The 20044-nt window shown below is 42.2% G+C and overlaps 1 protein-coding gene across 1 annotated transcript in view; it reads left to right on the top strand.

Moving 5' to 3' along the window:
* Positions 1-1049: 1049 nt before the first annotated feature.
* Positions 1050-20044, top strand: part of CA8 (carbonic anhydrase 8) — a 103135-nt gene continuing 84140 nt past the window's right edge. The window contains exons 1-3 of the mRNA XM_001496473.7: positions 1050-2125; positions 3274-3465; positions 16854-16978. Of these exons, the coding sequence (XP_001496523.1) occupies positions 2026-2125; positions 3274-3465; positions 16854-16978 (417 nt within the window). The 5' untranslated portion in view covers positions 1050-2025. The remainder of the gene's footprint in view (positions 2126-3273; positions 3466-16853; positions 16979-20044) is intronic.

Raw genomic sequence — 20044 nt, forward strand, 5'->3', positions numbered from 1 at the left:
CAGGGAAATGAACATTGCTAATGAGCTTGGGGTGGCAAAATGATTTTATTGTGGCACCTTCCATGGGATCCATTAGCTACAGTATGGGATTAATGCGTGAACATACTTCTAAAAACAAAGTTTAATAAAAATTTTGATTGTGAGAAAGTTTTCAAGAAAGAAAAAAGAAATGAAATGTTCCTTTTAGAATAACTTCAGGGGAAAGTGGTTAATATTTTGGGTAGTGTTTATTATTTTTAATAGCTATAGCTTTGGGGTAGCCTTCTGCTTCCGGCAAGCCCAGGCTTACTAATGTGCAGAGGAGAGAGACAATCCACCAAAAACACCCAGAAGGCAGTGCGTGAAGAATGAATTTCGTCCCTCTCACACTGGGGTTCAATCTTCTGAATGGTGGACTTTCTGGTCTCTGTGTTAAGGAGAGAGAGAAATTACACAAATTACATGAAATCCACAGGTTAGCCTCAAAGCTCAAGTTGACCAATAGTTTTCACTTATTTTGCTAAACGTTCCAGAAAGTGGTAGATGGATTGATTTGATTTTTTTCCCTCTTTCAGTCCTGATTCACCTTCTGGAGAAATTTCTAACAGCCTGTGAAGCGGCCTTTTTAAAAAGTGGAGGGCTGAGCCGGTAGTGAAGGCTAGGAGCACAGAATCTAAAAGTCCCGGAGCTGACCCCCATCTCCATCCTTACGTGAGCAATTAAGCATCCATAAGGACGGTATGATTTAGGAACCGGCTACTCAAACTGCCAACAGACATTTTGGTCCATGCACATATCATATAAAAGCAAATTTTACTTAAGGTCCAAATCTGAGCTTATTATGCACACACACCTTCTAAAAATGTGGAATTAACCTGCTTAGGGGTTATTGGTTAAAGCTTTTAAAAGGCGTTGGAACAGGCGGCTGAAGTCATTAACACTGGATTGGGAAGCGTGTTTAACAGGTAATAATACGACCGCTTTGGATCAGGAAAGTTCCTGTTTGTTATGCAATGTGTGCATTTCATTATTTACACGGATTTCAATAGTCGATTGGGAGCTGTTTACACAGCAAGCTGCGCCTGCAGGGGAACCGCAGAGTCTGAAACTAAAACCAAACACGCTTTCCTTATTGCCTTTCATAACTCCTGCCTTTGAAAGACTATTTTTTCAAGGGAAAATTTTTCCTAAATTATACTCACTTCTCTAGATTAAAACAATTTTTTTTCTTAAATGTTTTTAGGAACTACAAATTTCTTGGAAATTTCTCCGTACTCGTTTCCACTGTGCTCCAAGGACGAATTAAGAAGCAAACAGAAGTGAGTCATAAAGATTAGGAGCGGGGAAACTTTTTATCTTGTTAGGGAGTCTCCCATCCCTCTCTTTTCTCCTGCCCAAGACAATCCATCTCTCTCCTCCCAAGCCCCTCTCTTTCTTTTTGGTATTTCCTCGAGTAAGGATGGAAAGAAATAAGAGTAGAAAGGCCGTGGCCTGGACCCTGCGCACAGGGGTCCTGAGGTGACCTTAGGTGACTCGCGAGGTTCCCGACGCGAGGCGCGCGCGGCCCAGCGGGGCAGCCAGGGTGGGAGGGTGAGACGGCGAGTCGCCCCATCAGGCAGAGCTGGGGGATTTCTGCTGTTTGTGTGGTTTCGGCGGGTGCCCCCGTGCCTTTTCCTGCAGCCCAAGCTCTGGCCCCCGGGCCACCGAGCGAAGGGGGCGGGTCTTGCGGTGCCAGACACGCCCCGGCCGGGTTTATAATCCGCCGGGCTCGGGTTCCCGGAGCTGCGGCTCCTCGCGCCCCGCGCCCGCCGTCCGCCTCCCGCCCGCTCGCCCTCGCACGCGCGCCCACACTCACACGCGCGCGTTCAAACTCACACTCGCGCGCTCGCAGCCCCTCGCGCTCACAAGCGCACTGTCACGCGCACCCACTCTCACTCCGACGGGCTCACCCTCGCACACGCGCGCTCACACTCCACTCCAGCCCGCTTGACCTGCAGAGGCGCAGGCACCATCGGCCAGTCAGCCGAGGGGACCCACGGCCTTCCAATGGCTGACCTGAGCTTCATCGAAGATTCCGTCGCCTTCCCGGAGAAGGAGGAGGATGAGGAAGAAGAGGAAGAGGGTGTGGAGTGGGGCTACGAAGAAGGTAACTCGCCGCGCGAGTGTCGCGGTGTCCCGGGTCCCGGGACGGCGCGTCGGGATGCTGCGCGCTGCCTGTGTCCCGTCTGCGCCCCACTGCCCTCGCGCGCTCCGAGCACCCCCGCGTCCCCTCTTCCCCACGTGGGGCTCTGTCGCTTTGCCCGTCCCCTGGCCGGGTTCAGGGCAGAAGGCGCTGCAGGGAGAGCGGGCGTGCCCGCCGCCTCCGATCGCGTTGGGGAGCCTGGCCTTCCTGCCGGGCGGCAGTTGGCACCTGCCGCCTTCCGCAGGGCCAGCCTTAGAGCTGCGGCTGCGACACTCCTCTCTTCTGAGCCTCTAAGAGCAGCGTTACATTTTACTCAACACCCTAGTGAATCTATTAGTTTCTTGCTTGCAGTGAGGACCTTGGGGGGAGAAAATATTTCTGCTCTACTCTTTTCCTGAAGGATACTAACAAGGCTCACCTTCAAAACGTGTCCTAAATTTCAGGCTGAAGCGGGGAGCTTGGCGGGAACAGGGTTGACTTTTTAAAAAGTTGAATTTCCTAAGTTTAACCCTGAGGAGGTAAGTCTCCTGATAGAGCTAACCACTGTTGCTGAGGTTGACTACATATATTGAAAAAAAATGTATAATTTTAATTATAAAACTATGGAGGACTATATATGTCTGAATATATAGGTATGTGTCCATATGCACACTTTGCTGTATTTGCATTTCTGATAAGAAGTGTTTATTCACTAGCATCAGATTTATGGTTTTTGCCTCTCACCAAGCATGTTGAGAGTTACAAGTATTTTCCAAGTACGACACATAATTGAACTAAGGAGCAGAGGAAATTTTTGTGGTATTTTTTTTTCTAATCACTTAAAGATGACCTAAATTTCCTAGCGTCATAAATTATTACATCTATGTGGACAAATACAAATGGAATATTTTGTTAGTCCGAGATTTTGTTTGTGGTATTGAGTAATATTAGATCACTGAAAATATGAATGCAAAAATTCACACATGTTTACCATACTTCATCTGTATAGAGACAGTAGTCATAACTCCCTTAATAATGTCAAAGGTCGTAACAGTGTTTAGTTTTTACTTGTTAAATTTCATTATAACTTATTTTTTTTAACCTGTTGTAAATTTGCTTCATTTTGTCCTTAGGTGTTGAGTGGGGCTTGGTGTTTCCTGATGCTAACGGGGAATACCAGTCTCCCATTAACCTAAACTCAAGAGAAGCTAGATATGACCCCTCTCTGCTGGATGTCCGCCTCTCGCCCAATTATGTGGTCTGCCGAGACTGTGAAGTCACCAATGATGGACACACCATTCAGGTTATCCTGAAGTCAAAATCAGGTATTTTAGAAGATGCTTTTGCGGGTTCTTGCAAAAGAAGTCATCTTGGAGCTAGTGAACTCTTGTTCAGCTTGTATGACCTTAAAGGTAGCAATGGCATAGCTCTATTGGCAGGATACCTTTATATATTATAAAATACATTTTTTGGAATTATTTTCTGAAACGTTTTTGAAAGGATAAAAAGATGAAACTATGAAGATGTCAGTTCGGTTGTTCTATGTTGTATGATGTGTCTGGAACAACCTCAGTTGGTCAACTTACGCTTTGTGGAATTTGAGAAAAGGTATACGCAGGTGGACCAATGCGCATTTTGTCCTAAATTGTTGATGAGCTTAAATCATTTAAATAATCATAATTCTCTGTTTTACTGCATTGTAAAACTAAAGATTAGAATTTATTGAGATAATCTGGCATTCAAGATAGACTTTTCAAATTAATTTTCTCTACTCTGTTAATATCACAAGGAGAATTTTAATATCAATCAAAACATTCTCTAAATTCAGCAAAAGACTTAAATGGTGAACAAAACTCTTGCTTTTGTTGACTTTTAAACTCCTGTCCTCCCCTGTGAACCTATTTGAGATGGATCTGAAAGGTTTTGTGGAAAAAGTGTTGGGTAATTATCAAGGAAATTGGTTTTTGGCTTAAATGTGTGGGAGAGGAAAGCAGAGTTTAAAAAATTAGCATTAATATCATGCTTTCCATAGTGAATAATAGCTGTATTTCCCTCTTGGAAAGAATTCAAAATTAGAGTATGTTGAAATATTAGGAAGTGCTTAATAATTAGAGACTGCTCAAATTAATTCTGAATTGATAAGTTTGATAATTAAAACCATAAACTCTTGAGGTATATTATTAGGCAGAACAGGTATTGATGACCAACTATGGATTTTTTATTCATTGTGAGTGTTCTTGAGCATTGATTTAGAATCTATGAGCTAGTCCTAGATTCATGTGGTCTTCCCTGCTGTTCTAATTTAAAGTATGGGCATCACCCCAAACAGATTCTGGGTTTTATATGTACTTAGTCAAAGAGTCAGCTTCAAGTATACATTTGAACTTAAATTGGAATTTTTGCGAGGGGTTATCTATGATGGGACATTATGTACTGTTTTTTAAATATGTAGTAAAATTCTTGGATGCTGACTTCTGGCATATAAGAAACGTGTGTATTGGTATGTTGACATGCTTTTGTACTTCTGGAAATAGAATATTTGTATATCTATAAAACACAAATGCGTTTCACATCAGGCACCGTGGTGAGTGAGTGTTGGTTGTATACAAATGGATAAGACGGTTCTTGAGAATTCATAGTTTAGTGAAAGCAAATCCTTTAAAGTGTTAGTGTGAATATGATATGGTAAGTGTTAAAAGTATTATGGGAGCACACAGGAAGGACTGAGTACAAATCCTGTCAGTTAAGACAGTGTGTGTCCATTCCTGCTCTAAGATCATACTTAATTGATCAAATTGAATTTAACATTTTCTTCTGGTATCTTCTCAAACGTTTGCAATTTTCCTTCACCTCCTACCTCACCCCAAAATAGAGATTGTCAAGCAATGTCTCTACTCTCTAACCACAAGGTGTCTTTCTTCCTCACATAGCTTTTTTTTTGCTCTTGGCTTCTCTTCCATCCTCCACCCCTGAGCATGGGAGATGAGCTGTCTCTCTTTCTGTTGAGGCCTAATTTGGCTACACATGGCCCAGACCCCTTGCCCCTGCCTCCTTGGAGACCTTGCTCCTTCAGACGCCCTGTCTCCTTTCTGCTACTAAATCATTTCTTCTTTGTTGTTTCTTCCCTTTTGATGTTTCTCCAAACTTAAAAATATGTAATAAAAAGTCCCGACCTGGTGGTGTAGTGGTTAAGTTTGCATGCTTCACTTTGGTGGCCCAGGGTTCGCAGGTTCGGATCCTGGGCGTGGACCTATGCACCTCTCATAAAGCCATGCTGTGTGGCAGCGTCTCACGTACACAACAGAGAAAGATTGGCACAGATGTTAGCTCAGGGACAATCTTCCTCACAAAAGAAAAGTACCATATCTGGACCAGTTTATTTTTTTTCTAGGATATTTAAGCTTCTCAAAGGAATAGTCTGTAAGCTCTGAACACCCTGTCATTCATTTATTTAATTCAAGTTTTATCTTTAGCAAAACAGAACATAAACATACTTTAATCAGTTGACTAGTACTGTATTTCTCTGTGCCTCTGGTTAGCCCCCAAGCTGTCCCCACCTGGAGCTTTTTGCCCAGATAACAGTCTCTTCCAACTCTTAGCTGTTTCTTCTGTTGTCGCCTCCATACTTCTTAGTAACGTGTTTGTACTGTCGTGCTTTGATATTTAAGGTAGCTAGGAATTCCCTACTATGGAATATGAGGTTAGTTCTCTTATTGCCCTCTCCCATCCTGGTTTTGTTCCCTTAATGTCCCTGTGTACTTAAATTGTAATTTTTTTCTTTTTGAGGAAGATTGGCCCTCAGCTAACTACCGCCAGTCCTCCTGTTTTTGCTGGGTAGACTGGCCCTGAGCTAACATCCGTGCCCATCTTCCTCTACTTTATATGTGGGATGCCTACCACAGCATGACGTGCCAAGCGGTGCCATGTCCGCACCCGGGATCCGAACCAGCGAACCCTGGGCCTCCGAGAAGCGGAACGTGCGAACTTAACCACTGCGCCACCTGGCCGGCCCACTTTGTTTTTTTTTAAATTGTACTTTTTATTTAAATTAATACTCAGTGTTTTTATTGTTATGACAGTGTAACTGCTGTTTGTGGCTGAGATTGTATTCTATTTCCTTCACTGAATAATGTGTTGTTTTTTCCTGGAGTTAATTTTTTATTTAGTTTTTTTATTTATCTTTCATGATTTCATTTCAAAACTCGGATGGGTGGCAAATCTTCTCCCAGGGCATTCAACACGTGGGTTGTCGTTCCTTCTCTCTTGGCCATCCTTGTCCTTCCCTCCCGCCCTTGGAGGCATCTCTTCGTTTCTTCTCGCCCTGGTCTCGACCACTTGTTCTCCATCCTTACTGTGTAGCCATCACCTGCAGCTCCTTGGACCTTGAGCCTAGGAAGTCCCTTTGCTTGTCTCCTGTGTCCAGTTCCGTGTTTCCTGGATGCTGTGACATCCTTTTGTGGGGTTCCCTCATTTCAGGGAGTTTTTTGGTTTATTCCCTCCTACGGTTCATCTTGCACTAACTTCTTGAGAAGAAGGGCACGTGATGGTACCTGTTTAGATACCTTGTGTGTCTGCAGGTGTCTTTAGTACCCTTCATACTTGTTTGCTGTTTGCCTGGGCAGAGCAGTCCAGGCTGGAAGTGTTCTCCCTCAGATATTTGGTGGCATCGCTACGTTACCTCCTGGCTTCCAGGGTTGTGGTTGAACGATTTAGCAAACAAATCTCATGGCATCCTGCTTTTCAACCTCCTTCCCTCCCTTTTCGACATCATGTGGCTGTTTTCTTTTTCCCTCTCTGGAAACTTTTCTAATTTCCTCTTTATTCCCATCGCTTTGGTGGGAATATTTTGCAACCACGTGCCTTGCTGTGGGTCTTTTTGCACTCTGTGCTGGGTACTCTGTTGGCCCTCTCAATTAGGATAATTGTGTCTTTTGTTTCTTAGAAATTTTCTTATATTATTTTATAGATAAGTTTTCTGTTTTTCTTTTTTTTAAAGAATGGCACCTGAGCTAACAACTGTTTCCAATCTTTTTTTTTTTTCTGCTTTTTCTCCCCAAACTCCCCAGTATGTAGTTGTATATTTTAATTGTGGGTCCCTCTAGTTGTGGCACATGGGACACCACCTCAGCGTGGCCTGACAAGTGGTACCATGTCTGCTCCTAGAATCTGAACCAGCAAAACCCTGGGCCACCAAAGCGGAGGGCATGAACTTAACCACTCAGCTACAGGGCCGGCCCCATGGTTTTCTTTTTTTCTTTTTCCAGTGATTCTTGTTTTCTCTTTGTCTTTTTCCTCTACTTTCTGTAAATTTCCTCAACTTATATCTTTCAGACTTTCTATTGAACTTTTAACTTCTGCTGTTATATTTTTCATTTGTAAAAAATTTTGCTTATTCTATGAATTTAAAAAATTTTGTAAAATACAGCATCCACTCTTTATTTCATGAATGCACAAATGCACACTCTCTCCTTGTTCTTTTCTATACTGCTTTTTTCTCTTCCCTGCATGGCTCTGTTTATTCTGGGTTCCTCCTCCTGTTTGTTTTGGCCTCTCTCTTTTATGGTGGAGGTTCTCCTCCTATGTCGAGTGATCTTTGGCTCTTTGTTTATATTTAAGAATGGCTCTAAAAAGAGAATTAGAAGCTCTGCACATGGGCAGGGGTTGAGGTCTGGTGAACTTCACAGTCATAGGATCAGGCACCGACCTGGCCACGTAGCTGGAGGAGGCGTTGTAGGTTTTGTCAGTTTGTCTGGAGGAGGGGGCGTGGTGGCTCACACCTGGCTGTCAGCAGCTGGTTGTTGACCACCGGCAAGGGAGTATAACCAGACTGGTGCATTTGTTACAGTGGAGCAACCTGTAGTGACATGCCATTGTCACCTAAAGTCCATCGTTTACATTAGGGTTCTCTCTTGGTGTTGTACATTCTGTGAGTTTGAATGAATATATAATCACGTCTCCCCCGTCATAGTGTCACACAGAGTAGTTTCACTGCCCTAAAAATCCTCTGTGCTCGCTGTTCATCCCTTCCTGTCTGCCAATCCCTGATCTTTTTACCGTCTCCGTAGTTTTGCCTTTTCCAGAATGTTATATATTTATGGCATTTATATAATATAGTATCTTTATCAAGATTTATATAATATCTTTAAAGATTGGCTTCTTTCACTTAGTAATATGTGTTTAAGTTCCCTTGGATGCTGTCCTTTTAAATAGAAATATTCACAGAATAAGCACACTTTTGTTTAAAGCTCACTTCATACGCACCGCTCCACTGGAACCTGAGGCCTCACAGAGGCTGTCAGTGGCTTGGGCTACTTAGTTGTTTTTTCTTCTTTTTTTTGCTTTGTTTATGTTAAAAAATAATGAAGAATTTCTGAAAAGAGTTACAACAATTGTAGCATGATTTAAATGCTTGCTGTTATTAAATTAAAACTTCTAATGGAATCCTAATGATATAGTTTCTATATATATTCTCATCTCGATATATTGCCTTAATTTATTTTTTATTTTTCCTTTTTCTTCTTCCCCTCAAAGCCCCCCAGTACATAGTTGTATATTCTAGTTGTAGGTCCTTCCGGTTGTGTCATGTGGGACGCTGCCTCAGCCTGGCCTGACTAGCGGTGCCATGTCTGCGCCCAGGATGCAAACTGGTGAAACCCTGGGCCACTGAAGTGGAGCACGTGAACTTAACCACTCGGCTATGGGGCCAGCCCAATATATTGCCTTAATTTAAATTTGAGAGATGTCATGAGCATGAGCCGTCTATCCCCCATCCCTCTGTTGAAAGTCCCCAAACCAAGGTCATTACGAGCTTCTCATCCTACAATCAAATGGGCACTTTAAAATTCTTAAAATACTTTAATTCTGCCACATTTGCAATGGAAACTCTCTGTCCTGTTGGTCTCAGTGACACATCACCTCTTGATGTTTCTTCTTAATTTCGACTGTCTTTTCTCTGCCATTCTCCGTTATCCTTAAAAAAGTGGGATTTCTCAAAGTTTCCTCCTCAACCCTCTTCTCTTGTACTACATGCACCCGGTAAGCATTGCACCCGTACAGACTACATGCTACTTTGTTCAATGTTCTGTTTTCCAGTAAGAGGAGGAGCAGATGAGTTTTCCAGTAAGCGAATGAGTTTTGGAAAGGACTGGAGTCAGAGACTCACTGAGCTTAATGGGCCCCTGGCTGGCCCCGTCCAGCCTGCTGCCTCAGACCCTCTGGCAATTGGCTGGGCAGCCTCAGCTTGAACAGCTCAGGAGAGGATGTTCATTCCTCTTTGAGGAAATCCTTTTTGCTTTTGAGTAATTCCAAAGATCAAACGTTCTGTGATCTCCCTCATTGTTTCTGTTTTGGGATTCTGGACCTAGACAGTACAAATAAAATTGTACTTTCACATGGCATCTTTTAAAATATTGACCTCCATCAACTTATCATGCAGTTGCCATTTTTCCTTTCAGACGTATTTAGTTCCTTCGACTGCTCCTCATATGATAGTCCTTCATTCATCAATATTTATTGATCATTTACAATGGGAATTACAAACTCATTTGTCTCTGAGAGCCAGGTGGGTACTATAGATGTGGGCAGGCAGGAGAGCAAACTTGTAAATAGCTACTGACCCTCTGCTTTATCTGAAGTGTTGGGAGGCAATAGGGACTGGTGGGGGCTGGGAAATCAGCCAGCTGCCTAGTTTGCCAGATGTTTAATGTGTCAGGAGAAGCTGGAGATTGGATGTGTGAACCAAACACACATTCACTGGTTTTATCTGGCCTGCAAGGTCAGTTGGCAGTCTTTATTTTACCTTACGCAAGGTGTTACACACTTTGGATCAGGTAAATATACATCAGACCCAAAGCCTGCCCTCAGTGATAGGTTGTGAAAGATAGGTATACAGGCAGAGGTTATTTTTGGTTGAAATTATTAGGGAAGCATTTGTGGAGGAAGTAGCCTTTGCAGTTAATGTTGAAGTGTGAATAGCATTTGGATTGGGAAGATTGGGATGTGTGGGAAGAGAGGGCAGTATGCGAAAAAGACATGGATATGGGAAAGTCTAGAGAGTGTATGAGGAAAAGAAAATCGTTCAGTATATCTGGAAGAAAAGATTGATTCATGTTAAATGAGGTTAATAGAGAATATAATGGAGAGGCCATGTTGGAGCAAATTCATGAGGGATCCTGAGCCATGTCTAAAGGGTATGACCTTTTTTTTCCTATAGGATAAAGTCATAATTAGCATGTTGCTTTAGGAAAATTAACCTGGCCATACTGAATAAGATGGGATCTGGGAGAGATTGGGAGCCAGTTTGAAGGTTATTGCAAGAGGTTCAGTTAACCAAGACTCCAGCTGTTAAGTTGACAGTGGGGGGAAAGAGAGAGATGACACAAGAGGGATTTCTGAGATGCCATCTGCGGAACTTCAGTGATCGATTATGTGGAAAAGGAGGAAGGAGGGAATCATCTGAGGGATGGGCTGGTGTGGAGCCCCTGTGACTGGATCACATTTTGGATCCTGTTACCCTTCCTCGACCTCTGCTCTGAGCATATTTCAAGGTGGCAGAGGGCAAACTAAAGTGGACTTAAGCCAAGCATCACATTCCAGGTGTGGCCTGACCAGACTGTCGGTCCTGTTATGTCCTTGAGTATGGAGAAGTTTATTAAGGCTGCCACATAAGTCATTTCATTTCTCTGTAGGACACATGAATCACTCTACCACAGGAATCTTAACATTTTAGTTCATACAGGCAAATTAAAATCGAATATACTTACAGTGGTATAAAGAGTAGCTGAAGTATGAAAATATAACTATAGATTTCTAGCCTGAATGGTTTGATACTTAAGTTGTGAAAAAATGTGAGACTGCCCAAGCTTGTGCAGTAGAATGTCATTCCATCTGGTGACAAGCAGTGTGTTACAGGTAATGACATTTTTAATGGACCATCGGTATGGGAGAAATTGCTAATCAGGATAAGTCATTTGTGCCCTTCACTGTAACTTATTATGGAAATCTTAGTTAGAAAATTTTACTCTGGGTCTTTTATAATTCTCAATATTAAATTTAGGGTAGATTATTATTATTATGATTCATACTTTGTTTTTCAAAAGCATGACAATTTTTTATAGTACTTCTAGCAACCTTACTGATTTAGAGATGAAATTGTCAAAATGTTTTAAAATTATTTTCACTTAAGGAGAGGCTCTATATTGTTTATTTGTATGAAATGTTACGGTAGAATTTCTGTAGTATTATAATAGTTATTATTTTTTAAAGTCAGTTAGATCTTCACTACTCAGTTAAATATGGTGGGGTTTTTTTGTTTGTTTTTCTCCCAAAAGCCCCAGTACATAGTTGTACATCCTAAATGTACGTCTGTCTAGTTCTTCTATGTGGGACGCCACCACCGCATGGCTTGACGAGTGGCGTGGAGGTCCATGCCCAGGATCCGAACTGGCTAACCCCAGGCTGCTGAAGCCCAGTGTGCGAACTTAACCACTGCACCACTGGGCCAGCCCCCAAATTCCTGTATTATCATATTTATTATTAGCTAACTTTAGGGGAGTTGAATTACCTGGACAGTTACCTTAATGTGCTTCACTTTGGTTATACAGACCCAGTTCACTGGCCTCCTCTCCGTACTGTTGGTGTTGTCTCTGACCTTAAGAGCAGATGATATTTGTTCTTTAATATGAAATAAAGCTGTAGGTTAACAGCTAAGACAGTAAAAAATAGTGATTTTTGCTTTTAAGACTTCAAATGTTCGAAAAGAACTAATTAATACTATTTTGGGAATGTTTTATGGACACATTTGGGATTCCTTAAAAGTTAAACAGGTTATAAAATCTTTAAACCTGTTGAGAATGAACTCTTTGGGCCTTTGGAGTCTCTGGCGGGTACGCATGAGGGCCCATTGGCCTTAATCTCCTTCCACATTGGAAATGTGGCTCTAGCAGGCTCCGTCTGTCTTCTGGCCTCGCTGTCTCTGCCTGGCCTATGATAGCAGCTTTCTAACCAGTTAGGCTTGCCCTTTGCTGGTCTACCGTCCATGCATATGCGGAAGTAATATTTTATTTTATTTATTTATTTATTTATTTTTAAAGATTGGCACCTGAGCTAACAACTGTTGGCACTCTTCTTCCTTTTTTTTTTTCTGCTTTATCTTCCCAAAGCCCCCGTACATAGTTGTATATCTTAGTTGCAGGTCCTTCTAGTTGTGGGACGTGGGACGCCGCCTCAACGTGGCCTGACTAGCGGTGCCATGTCCATGCCCAGGATCCGAACCCTGGGCCACCGCAGCAGAGCGCGCAAACTTAACCACTCGGCCACGGAGCCAGCCCCGGGAGTAATATTTTAAAATGCAAAAGTATCAGTCCCCTACTTAAAAGCTGTGATTCCCTCCATGATAAACTCTAGCCCCTAACCATAGGCTGCAGGTCCCTCCTGATGCTTACATGTCGAAGGCTGCCATTGGTCACCTCCAGCTTTATTCTCTTGGAACACGCTCAGGCTGTTTCATATCTCTGAGCCTTTCTTAGCCTCTTCTATTTGCTTGGAAAGTACTTTCTCTCTTCTTCTCTTAGCTTAGTCTTCAGGATTCTGCTTAGCTGTCATCTTCTCCAGAAGTCTTCCCTGACTTTCTGATGGCCTCTTTGTTTTGGCTTGACCCTAGCTGGATGCCTTCCTGGTTCCTCGTGCACTTTTCTCTTACTGCTGCTGATGCAAACTGTTAAGTTTGGTTCCTTAAGGCCTGAGAATGTCTTGCCAGCGTTGAGACAATATGTCCTTCTTTTTATATACTCAGTGTTCAGCACAGGGCTGGGCATGGAGTCCTTCTCAAAACGTGTGTGTTGAACTCAAATGAAAAGAGACGGAATAAGCTTTGATCAACAGCCTTTGGACTATCTGGCAAATTTGTTTTCCGCAAAGGGTTATAGCAGCTTAAATAGATTTAGGCAAATGTGTATATATCACGTCTTCATGGGGTTCTCAAATTTTGCAGCAGCTTCTGCAAGGAGCTCTTTTGATGTCTCGTAAATGTAATGGCCATGCCTATTAAAGAACATTAAAGAAAACGGAGGCAGTAGCAATGGCATCAGTTTATTCTATATTCTTTCTACAAGTTTGTTTTTCTAAGGAAATGCAGCATGTCATCGGCAAGAGTTTCATTGTAATGTTATTGAACATAATGACCTCACAACTAATAAACCTGCCATACAGTGACAAAATATCATTCAGCAAAATTTGATATTCATAAATGTATGAAAAGTGTACCCCTTTTGGTATGATTGGTTTCCTTATTTAAAAAAAAGGGAGAATAGTGCCTTAAGAGGATGTTGCCATATGGGCAAAACAGAGCTACTATTTATCTTTAGTCTATAAATGCAATCATTCTTGGGGGATGAACAGGTAATGCTTTTCCCTGGCACTTCATAAAATTCTGAATTCGGCATTTTGTCATGTTTTATGGCTTTGTACAGCCGTGTGATTTTAGTGTTGTTTAACTTTGAATTGTTCATCTGCAGCAGAAATGAAAGGTACCCAGAGTCTAATTCCTGGCTGAAGGCTGCCCCTTTGTCACCTGTCCCTGGGGACCAGGCCTGGGCAAAATGCTTCCCTTCTTTGTCCTCATTTTCAGCCTAATAGAATGTAAGATACACGACGTTCTTGTTTCATTATAATTGTATTGAACATAATGATATCACAGCTAACAAACCTGCCACATAATGACCAAATATCACTCAGCAAAAATTTGATCTTCATAAATGTATGAATTTGCATTTCATCCTTAAAGAATGTAAGATCCACGAGACCATGGAATTTTGTCTGTTTTGTCAAAATCAGTGTATCTTGAGCACATAATACGGTGCTTGGTACTATGTAGGTGATCAAAAAGCATTTGTTGAAAGGATGAGTAAATGGACCCCTGTGGGCCTTTCTGTCAAACACAGGTCTGTGCAGTTTGAGTTTCCAGGGCATTTAAAACATAGGCTCAATCCTCCAGTTTTAAACTAACGGCTTCATTTCTGTTATCATCTTCATTTCTGTTATTGTGCCCAAGAAATAATGGGCATAGATCAGGTGGGGGGTGTATTTTTGAATTATGGCTCTCTTTTTGGTCCCCTGAAATCACTGTCAGTATCAGTTGCTGTATCTGTTTTCGTAAGAAAGTACCAGTGGACTGGTCGGTATCAGTTTCAGAAGGACTGTGTGTGTGTGTGTTCTGAGTGTATGTGATGAAGAGGTTTTGGGGAAAGATTTTTTAAAATCTTTTTTCCCATTTCACATGTGCTTGGTTTCACAATACTTCTTTCTTTTCCCTTAGCAATGTGGAGCTAAGCCTCCTCCGAGACAATTTTTTGCCTTCTTTTAAAAGTAGAGTGTTCCAGAACCTCGGGTCAGGTCATGCTGCACATGTGAGGGATGTGTTTTCTGGTTCTGATGATGCAGGCTGAGTGCAGGACGAGACTTCCAAGAAGCTTTTTCCTCTTTTTGGTTTGGGAGGTGGGTCCACAGTGGGTAGACTCAGGCTTCCTTCCTGCTTTTTCTTAAGACTGAGTTTGGACAGTGGAGGGAAAGGAGCCCGCTTGAGGTTATTCAGAAACTGTGGTACTCTGGTTGGAATAAAAACATTTCATACCTTCTGCTTTCCACAGCACGGATGGTTATTGAAGGAGATGCAATGAGCCTGCCCTGCAGCTCTGGATATCTGTAAACCTTTTTGACTGATTAAAAAATTTTTTTTTGCTTGTCCCTGGAAAGAGGATGAGATGTATACTCAAAGAGGACTGCAGTTGAGAAATCTAGGCTTCAAGAACTCACTGCTTTTTGGTTCGTTCTCACAGATACTGGAATTTGGGTTTCCCCATCCCTGTCTCACCCTGGGATGTGGGTCAGAAGTTTCGAGTCCAGGCTGCTGGAGCTTGCTCGCTGCATGACGAGGGCAGGTCACACATAGCCCCTCTCAGTCACTCTTCTCCCCTGTCCCTGGGGATCATAACGCTGACCCCTCAAATTTGGTGTGAGACTTAAGCCCAAGCAGGAGGATGAACATTAAGATGGTGTGAGGTAGTATTATCCTAGGGGCCATGTGTCTCGTTCCCTTTGTCCCCTTGATGGGAGGTTTATGCGCTTGAAAAACTAAAATTGGTTTTTACTATTGGCGTTCTTTTTCTTCTTTGTTTGAGCTGGTAGAAAGCTTAGAACCAAATTTATAGGGCACTTTTAGCAAGGACTTCATGACCTTCATTTTGTGTGAGAGTCATTTCCCCATCTATTTTCTTCCTCTCTGTTTGTTTTGCTTTTGCTCTTATTTCTAATTGATGCTGTCGGGCTGTATTATATGTGCCTTTTGTAAGCAGCCTTAAATTCTTTTTGGAAAAAGTTATTAGGTGGAGAACCAACCAAACAAATAAATATTGCTGCATCAGGTCCTTTTCTTCTCCTTTGAGTCCTAGAATAAGGATGAACAACAAAACTTTTCCTTAAGAGAGAGGCCTGGATGCTGTTTCTTCCTCCACAATGGCACCCAAGTGTCTTTCAAAGAGGCCACTTCTGGGGCGTGGAGGTGAATTTTTTCAGTTCCATGACTAAAAATAACCTGTAATTCTTAGCTGATACTATTTAGAATTAGCAATTTTTTTTTTTTTTTTTGGTGAGGAAGATTGGCCCTGAGTTAACGTCTGTTGCCAGACTTCCTCCTTTTGCCTGAGGAAGATGGTCCCTGAGCTAATATATGTGCCAGTCTTCCTCTATTTTGTATGTGGGATGCCACCACAGCAGGCTTGACAAGTGGTGTGTAGGTTTGCACCTGGGATCTGAACCCGCAAACCCATGTTGCTGAAGTGGAGCATGCAAAGTTAACTGCTACACCACCAGGCTGGCCCCTAGAATTAACAATTTTTACAGGAAAAATGCAAACAACCTTTGTGTTGAAGTTAGTTAATTGTAATAGACTTTATTTTAGGTTTTTACATATAATATCGGGGAGTGTTTAACTAAAGAAAGTATTTTATTGCTTCAAGACAGGTTCTCATACAGATGTACTTTTTATCATCCTTTAAAGTGCTCTTGTCTGGGACATAAAATAAAAGTTCTGGGTCATATCTAGAAATGATAAAGACAAAACCCTGTAGAACTAATGTTAATATTTTAAGGATTGTTAATATTTTATCACAGTTTTCTTTTGTTTGCATTGTATGTGACACTGAATGGTAAATTGCCTTTTAAGTGGGATTTCATTGTTGAAAAATCAGAGTGGCTTAATAATAACTCTCTTCATGGATAATTTTGTTAGCTTCCACCTGTTCTTTAAATTGTAAGCCTGGTAGTTCAAATGGATGATCTGTAAACTAGGTTTAATTTACTGATAGGTCTGCAGTGAATTATTGGTCGGTCTGAGGCTCAGACCATATTCTGCATTTGTATTCCTTGTGTACTCCTAAACCTGCAACACACAAGACGTTAACATGTACATATCATTACCACGTATTTCAGAGTTTTTGAACTTCTACTGTATCTGAATGGCCAGTACAAGAATTTCAGCTACACTTGAGGTAGTGTCAATCCATGTCACAGTTGTGCTATATTTTTCATTTGGGTACATGAATTTAATTTGTAGAGCTCATGAGAGCTTTTTGGCAAAAAAACGTCCCCAGTGTTTATAATGCTGTACTGATGATTGTGTTTGAGATGTAATTAAATAGAATTTATTTTCTTTTTTCAGTTCTATTGGGAGGTCCATTGCCTCAAGGGCACGAATTTGAACTGTATGAAGTTAGATTTCACTGGGGAAGAGAAAACCAGCGTGGTTCTGAGCACACGGTTAATTTCAAAGCTTTTCCCATGGAGGTAAGAATAAGAGAGCATCTCATGAAAACTCTGGTTTTTCATATAAAGTATTCAGTGGTTTACTGAAAATGGTTTAGTTTAAAAGTAGATGCATTATCAATTTATATTAAAATAAAAAAGTGCTTAATGAAATGTGAGCTTGGGGCAGCAAATGAAGCCTCCTGTCCACGTTACTGGGCTTGGAGGAATGCACGTGGGCTATTGGCCATGAAGGTAATCTATGCTATTAAGTTTCATCCTAGTATCATTAGTCTTGTAAATATGCTGCCTCTTCAAATTCAGTAGGTCACTTTTTTTAGATGCTATGAATAGAAGATAAACTGAAAACAAGTAACTTTTCAGAAAACCTCAATGGTAATTAAAAGTCTAGTTTAACTCTGATTAAAATTGGTAGGCTGCTTTTATTTACCCCAAGCAGTTAGAGAGAAAGAGCGACTTTTAGAGAGTCCTTCTTTTGTCTGATGAATTCCCTCGCCTGTTATCTTCTTAGTCAACTTCTGCTCTTTCTTCAATGTCCAGTTGAAGTGTCATTTCCTCTATGGGACTTTTTCTCCCTCTTTTGTGCTCCCAGTGTACTTGTTAGATTGCTGTCGTGCCACTGATCTTATGGATTGTAACCTTAGTGTCTAAAGTGTCTTTCTCCCTGATTGTGGGCTCCCGTTATGGACTGAAGTGTTTGTGTCCCCCCCCCAAATTCATATATTGAAACTCTGCCCCTCAATGTGGTGGTATCAGAAGGTGGGGCCTTTGGGAGGTAATTAAGATTAGATGAGGTCATGAGGGTGGAGCCCTCAGGAAAGGAATTAGTGGTCTTAGAAGAGTCCAGAGAGAGCTTGCTTCTCTGCTCTCTGCCATGTGAGGAGCAAGGAGAAGACAGCCATCCACAGCCAGGGAGTGGGCTCTCCCTAGACCCCAGATCTACCGGCATCTTGGTCGTGGACTTCCCAGCCTCCAGAACTGTGAGAAAGAAGTGTTTGTTGTTTAAGCTCCTGTCTATGGTAATTTGTTATAGCAGCCCAAGCTAAGGCACGTCCTAAAGACAGTCTCCCTCTCATTCTCCTTTCACTCACATCCTCTAGTCCGCTGCTAGGTACATCAGACAAACAATCCACGGCGGGGAGATTGAGACGTCCCTGTTGGCCTGGTCTTGTTTATATTTCCTTCCCTGATAACCTGCAGTTCTCTGCAGGAAGTAGCCTGCAGCGGCATGTAGTGCTATATTTTTGGGGCTGCTGGAATGCCTGTCTTCTTTCCTTGCGTTCCCAGTTGCACATATAGTTAATGAAGTATGGAATTGCTCATGGTCAGATTCCACATGCAGGCCTGTCTCAGTGCCTGGAAAGCACTACTGTATAATTTATATGAATGATGTATGTACCTTAGAAAATGATGGTAGAGAAAGTATTTCTCAACATTGCTTTAATTAGAATTTTTAAAAAAGTCCCTCTGGAAGTTCAGATGTCCCTTTCTTTGAAAAAGACTCAAGTCTTCAAAGAGAAATATTAGATGTTTTAAGGATGGAGGGAAAAAAACCAAGTTGTGGTATGTTGAAGAGTATGGGAGGTGAGGGCTAGCGAGGACAGTGAGAGAAGACAGCTTCTTTCACGCCATGATGGGGAAGGTTGTTTTCAAACGTTTCAAATGTTTCCAGGGGCTTTTTTCTCAATGTCTACAGACTTCCTCTCACTTTTATGGCCTTAAAACAATTCTGCCCTGTTGCCACTACTGCCTTATCTTCACCCAGCCTGAGAAGGAAAAGTTCACACCAGAATGTATCAAAGAGGAGAGAGGACTCAAAACAATCTCGAGCAATTAAACCCAATGGGTGGTGGAGGGCAAAGTGAGGGGCAGGGGAAAGCACCCCTGGGCTGTCAGGGTCTCCGCCCTGACCTCTTCTTTGGGTTTGCAAGGCCATTTCATCATTTCATGTCAACCAGCCCTCAAAGGCGTACTCTAATGATCAAAAATTTTAGGGAAGGGCCAGCCCTGTGGCCGAGTAGTTAAGTTCTCGTGGTCCACTTCAGCAGCCCAGGGTTTCGCCGATTCAGATCCTGGGTGTGGACATGGCACCGCTCATCAGGCCATACTGAGGCAGCGTTCCACATGCCACAACTAGAAGAACCCACAATTAAAAATATACAACTATGTACCAGGGGGCTTTGGGGAGAAAAAAGGAAAATAAAGTCTTTAAAAAAAATTTTAGGGCGAGCTGGAATAATGGGATAGGCAACAATTTCTGGATGGGAATTCAGCGGCATTGCTTGTGACACACAGAATTTACAGCCTTGGGGAAGTTTAATGAGCTTAGGTGAGCCCGTGATGTGTGTGCTCTTTGCTCTGCAGTCAAATAGAATTTCCAGACCGAATGTTCAGACTGGTCCTGCTGCCTGGTGATGTTTTAACTGCTCTGGTCCCTTAGGCACAGGTAATGGTTTGTTTTGAGCAAAGAGCAAATTCTTGTAGTAAGGCTTTGTTTCTGCAGAAATGTTTATATTTAGGATAATGGAATTACTGACTGTAATTTTTCCAGAATAGGTGATGAATGATATTTATGCTCTTTGTTATCACAGATTATCCCTGATCCAGCCCTAGAGAAAATACTTGTGTCAGGCATCTGACATTTACTTAATACTCCATCCTAGATGGACTGTAAGTGTGTGGAATTAGAGGACCATCTCTGCAAGCCAGGTTTTTAGTTTTTAGTTGTTTTTTTTTTTTTTGAGGAAGATTAGCCCTGAGCTAACATCCACTGCTAGTCCTTTTTTTTTTTTTTTTCCCTCAGGAAGATTGGCCCTGAGCTAACATCCATGCCCATCTTCCTCTACTTTGTATGTGGGACACCTGCCACAGTGTGGCTTGAGCAGCGGTGCATAGGTCTGCTCCCAGGATCTGAAGCAGCAAACCCCAAGCTGCCAAAATGGAGCACGTGAACTTAACTGCTGTGCCACCGACCCAGACCCTATTTTTTTTTAAATGGAGGCTTTGAGTAGTGAGCTGAGTTGTAAGGAGGAGAGGGCTTATGTGGTGTGGCGAAAGAGAGGAGAGAGAGAGAGTCCATGCAGAACA

The sequence above is a fragment of the Equus caballus genome, chromosome 9 (genome assembly GCF_041296265.1).
Source record: "Equus caballus isolate H_3958 breed thoroughbred chromosome 9, TB-T2T, whole genome shotgun sequence".
Classification (NCBI taxonomy): domain Eukaryota; kingdom Metazoa; phylum Chordata; class Mammalia; order Perissodactyla; family Equidae; genus Equus; species Equus caballus.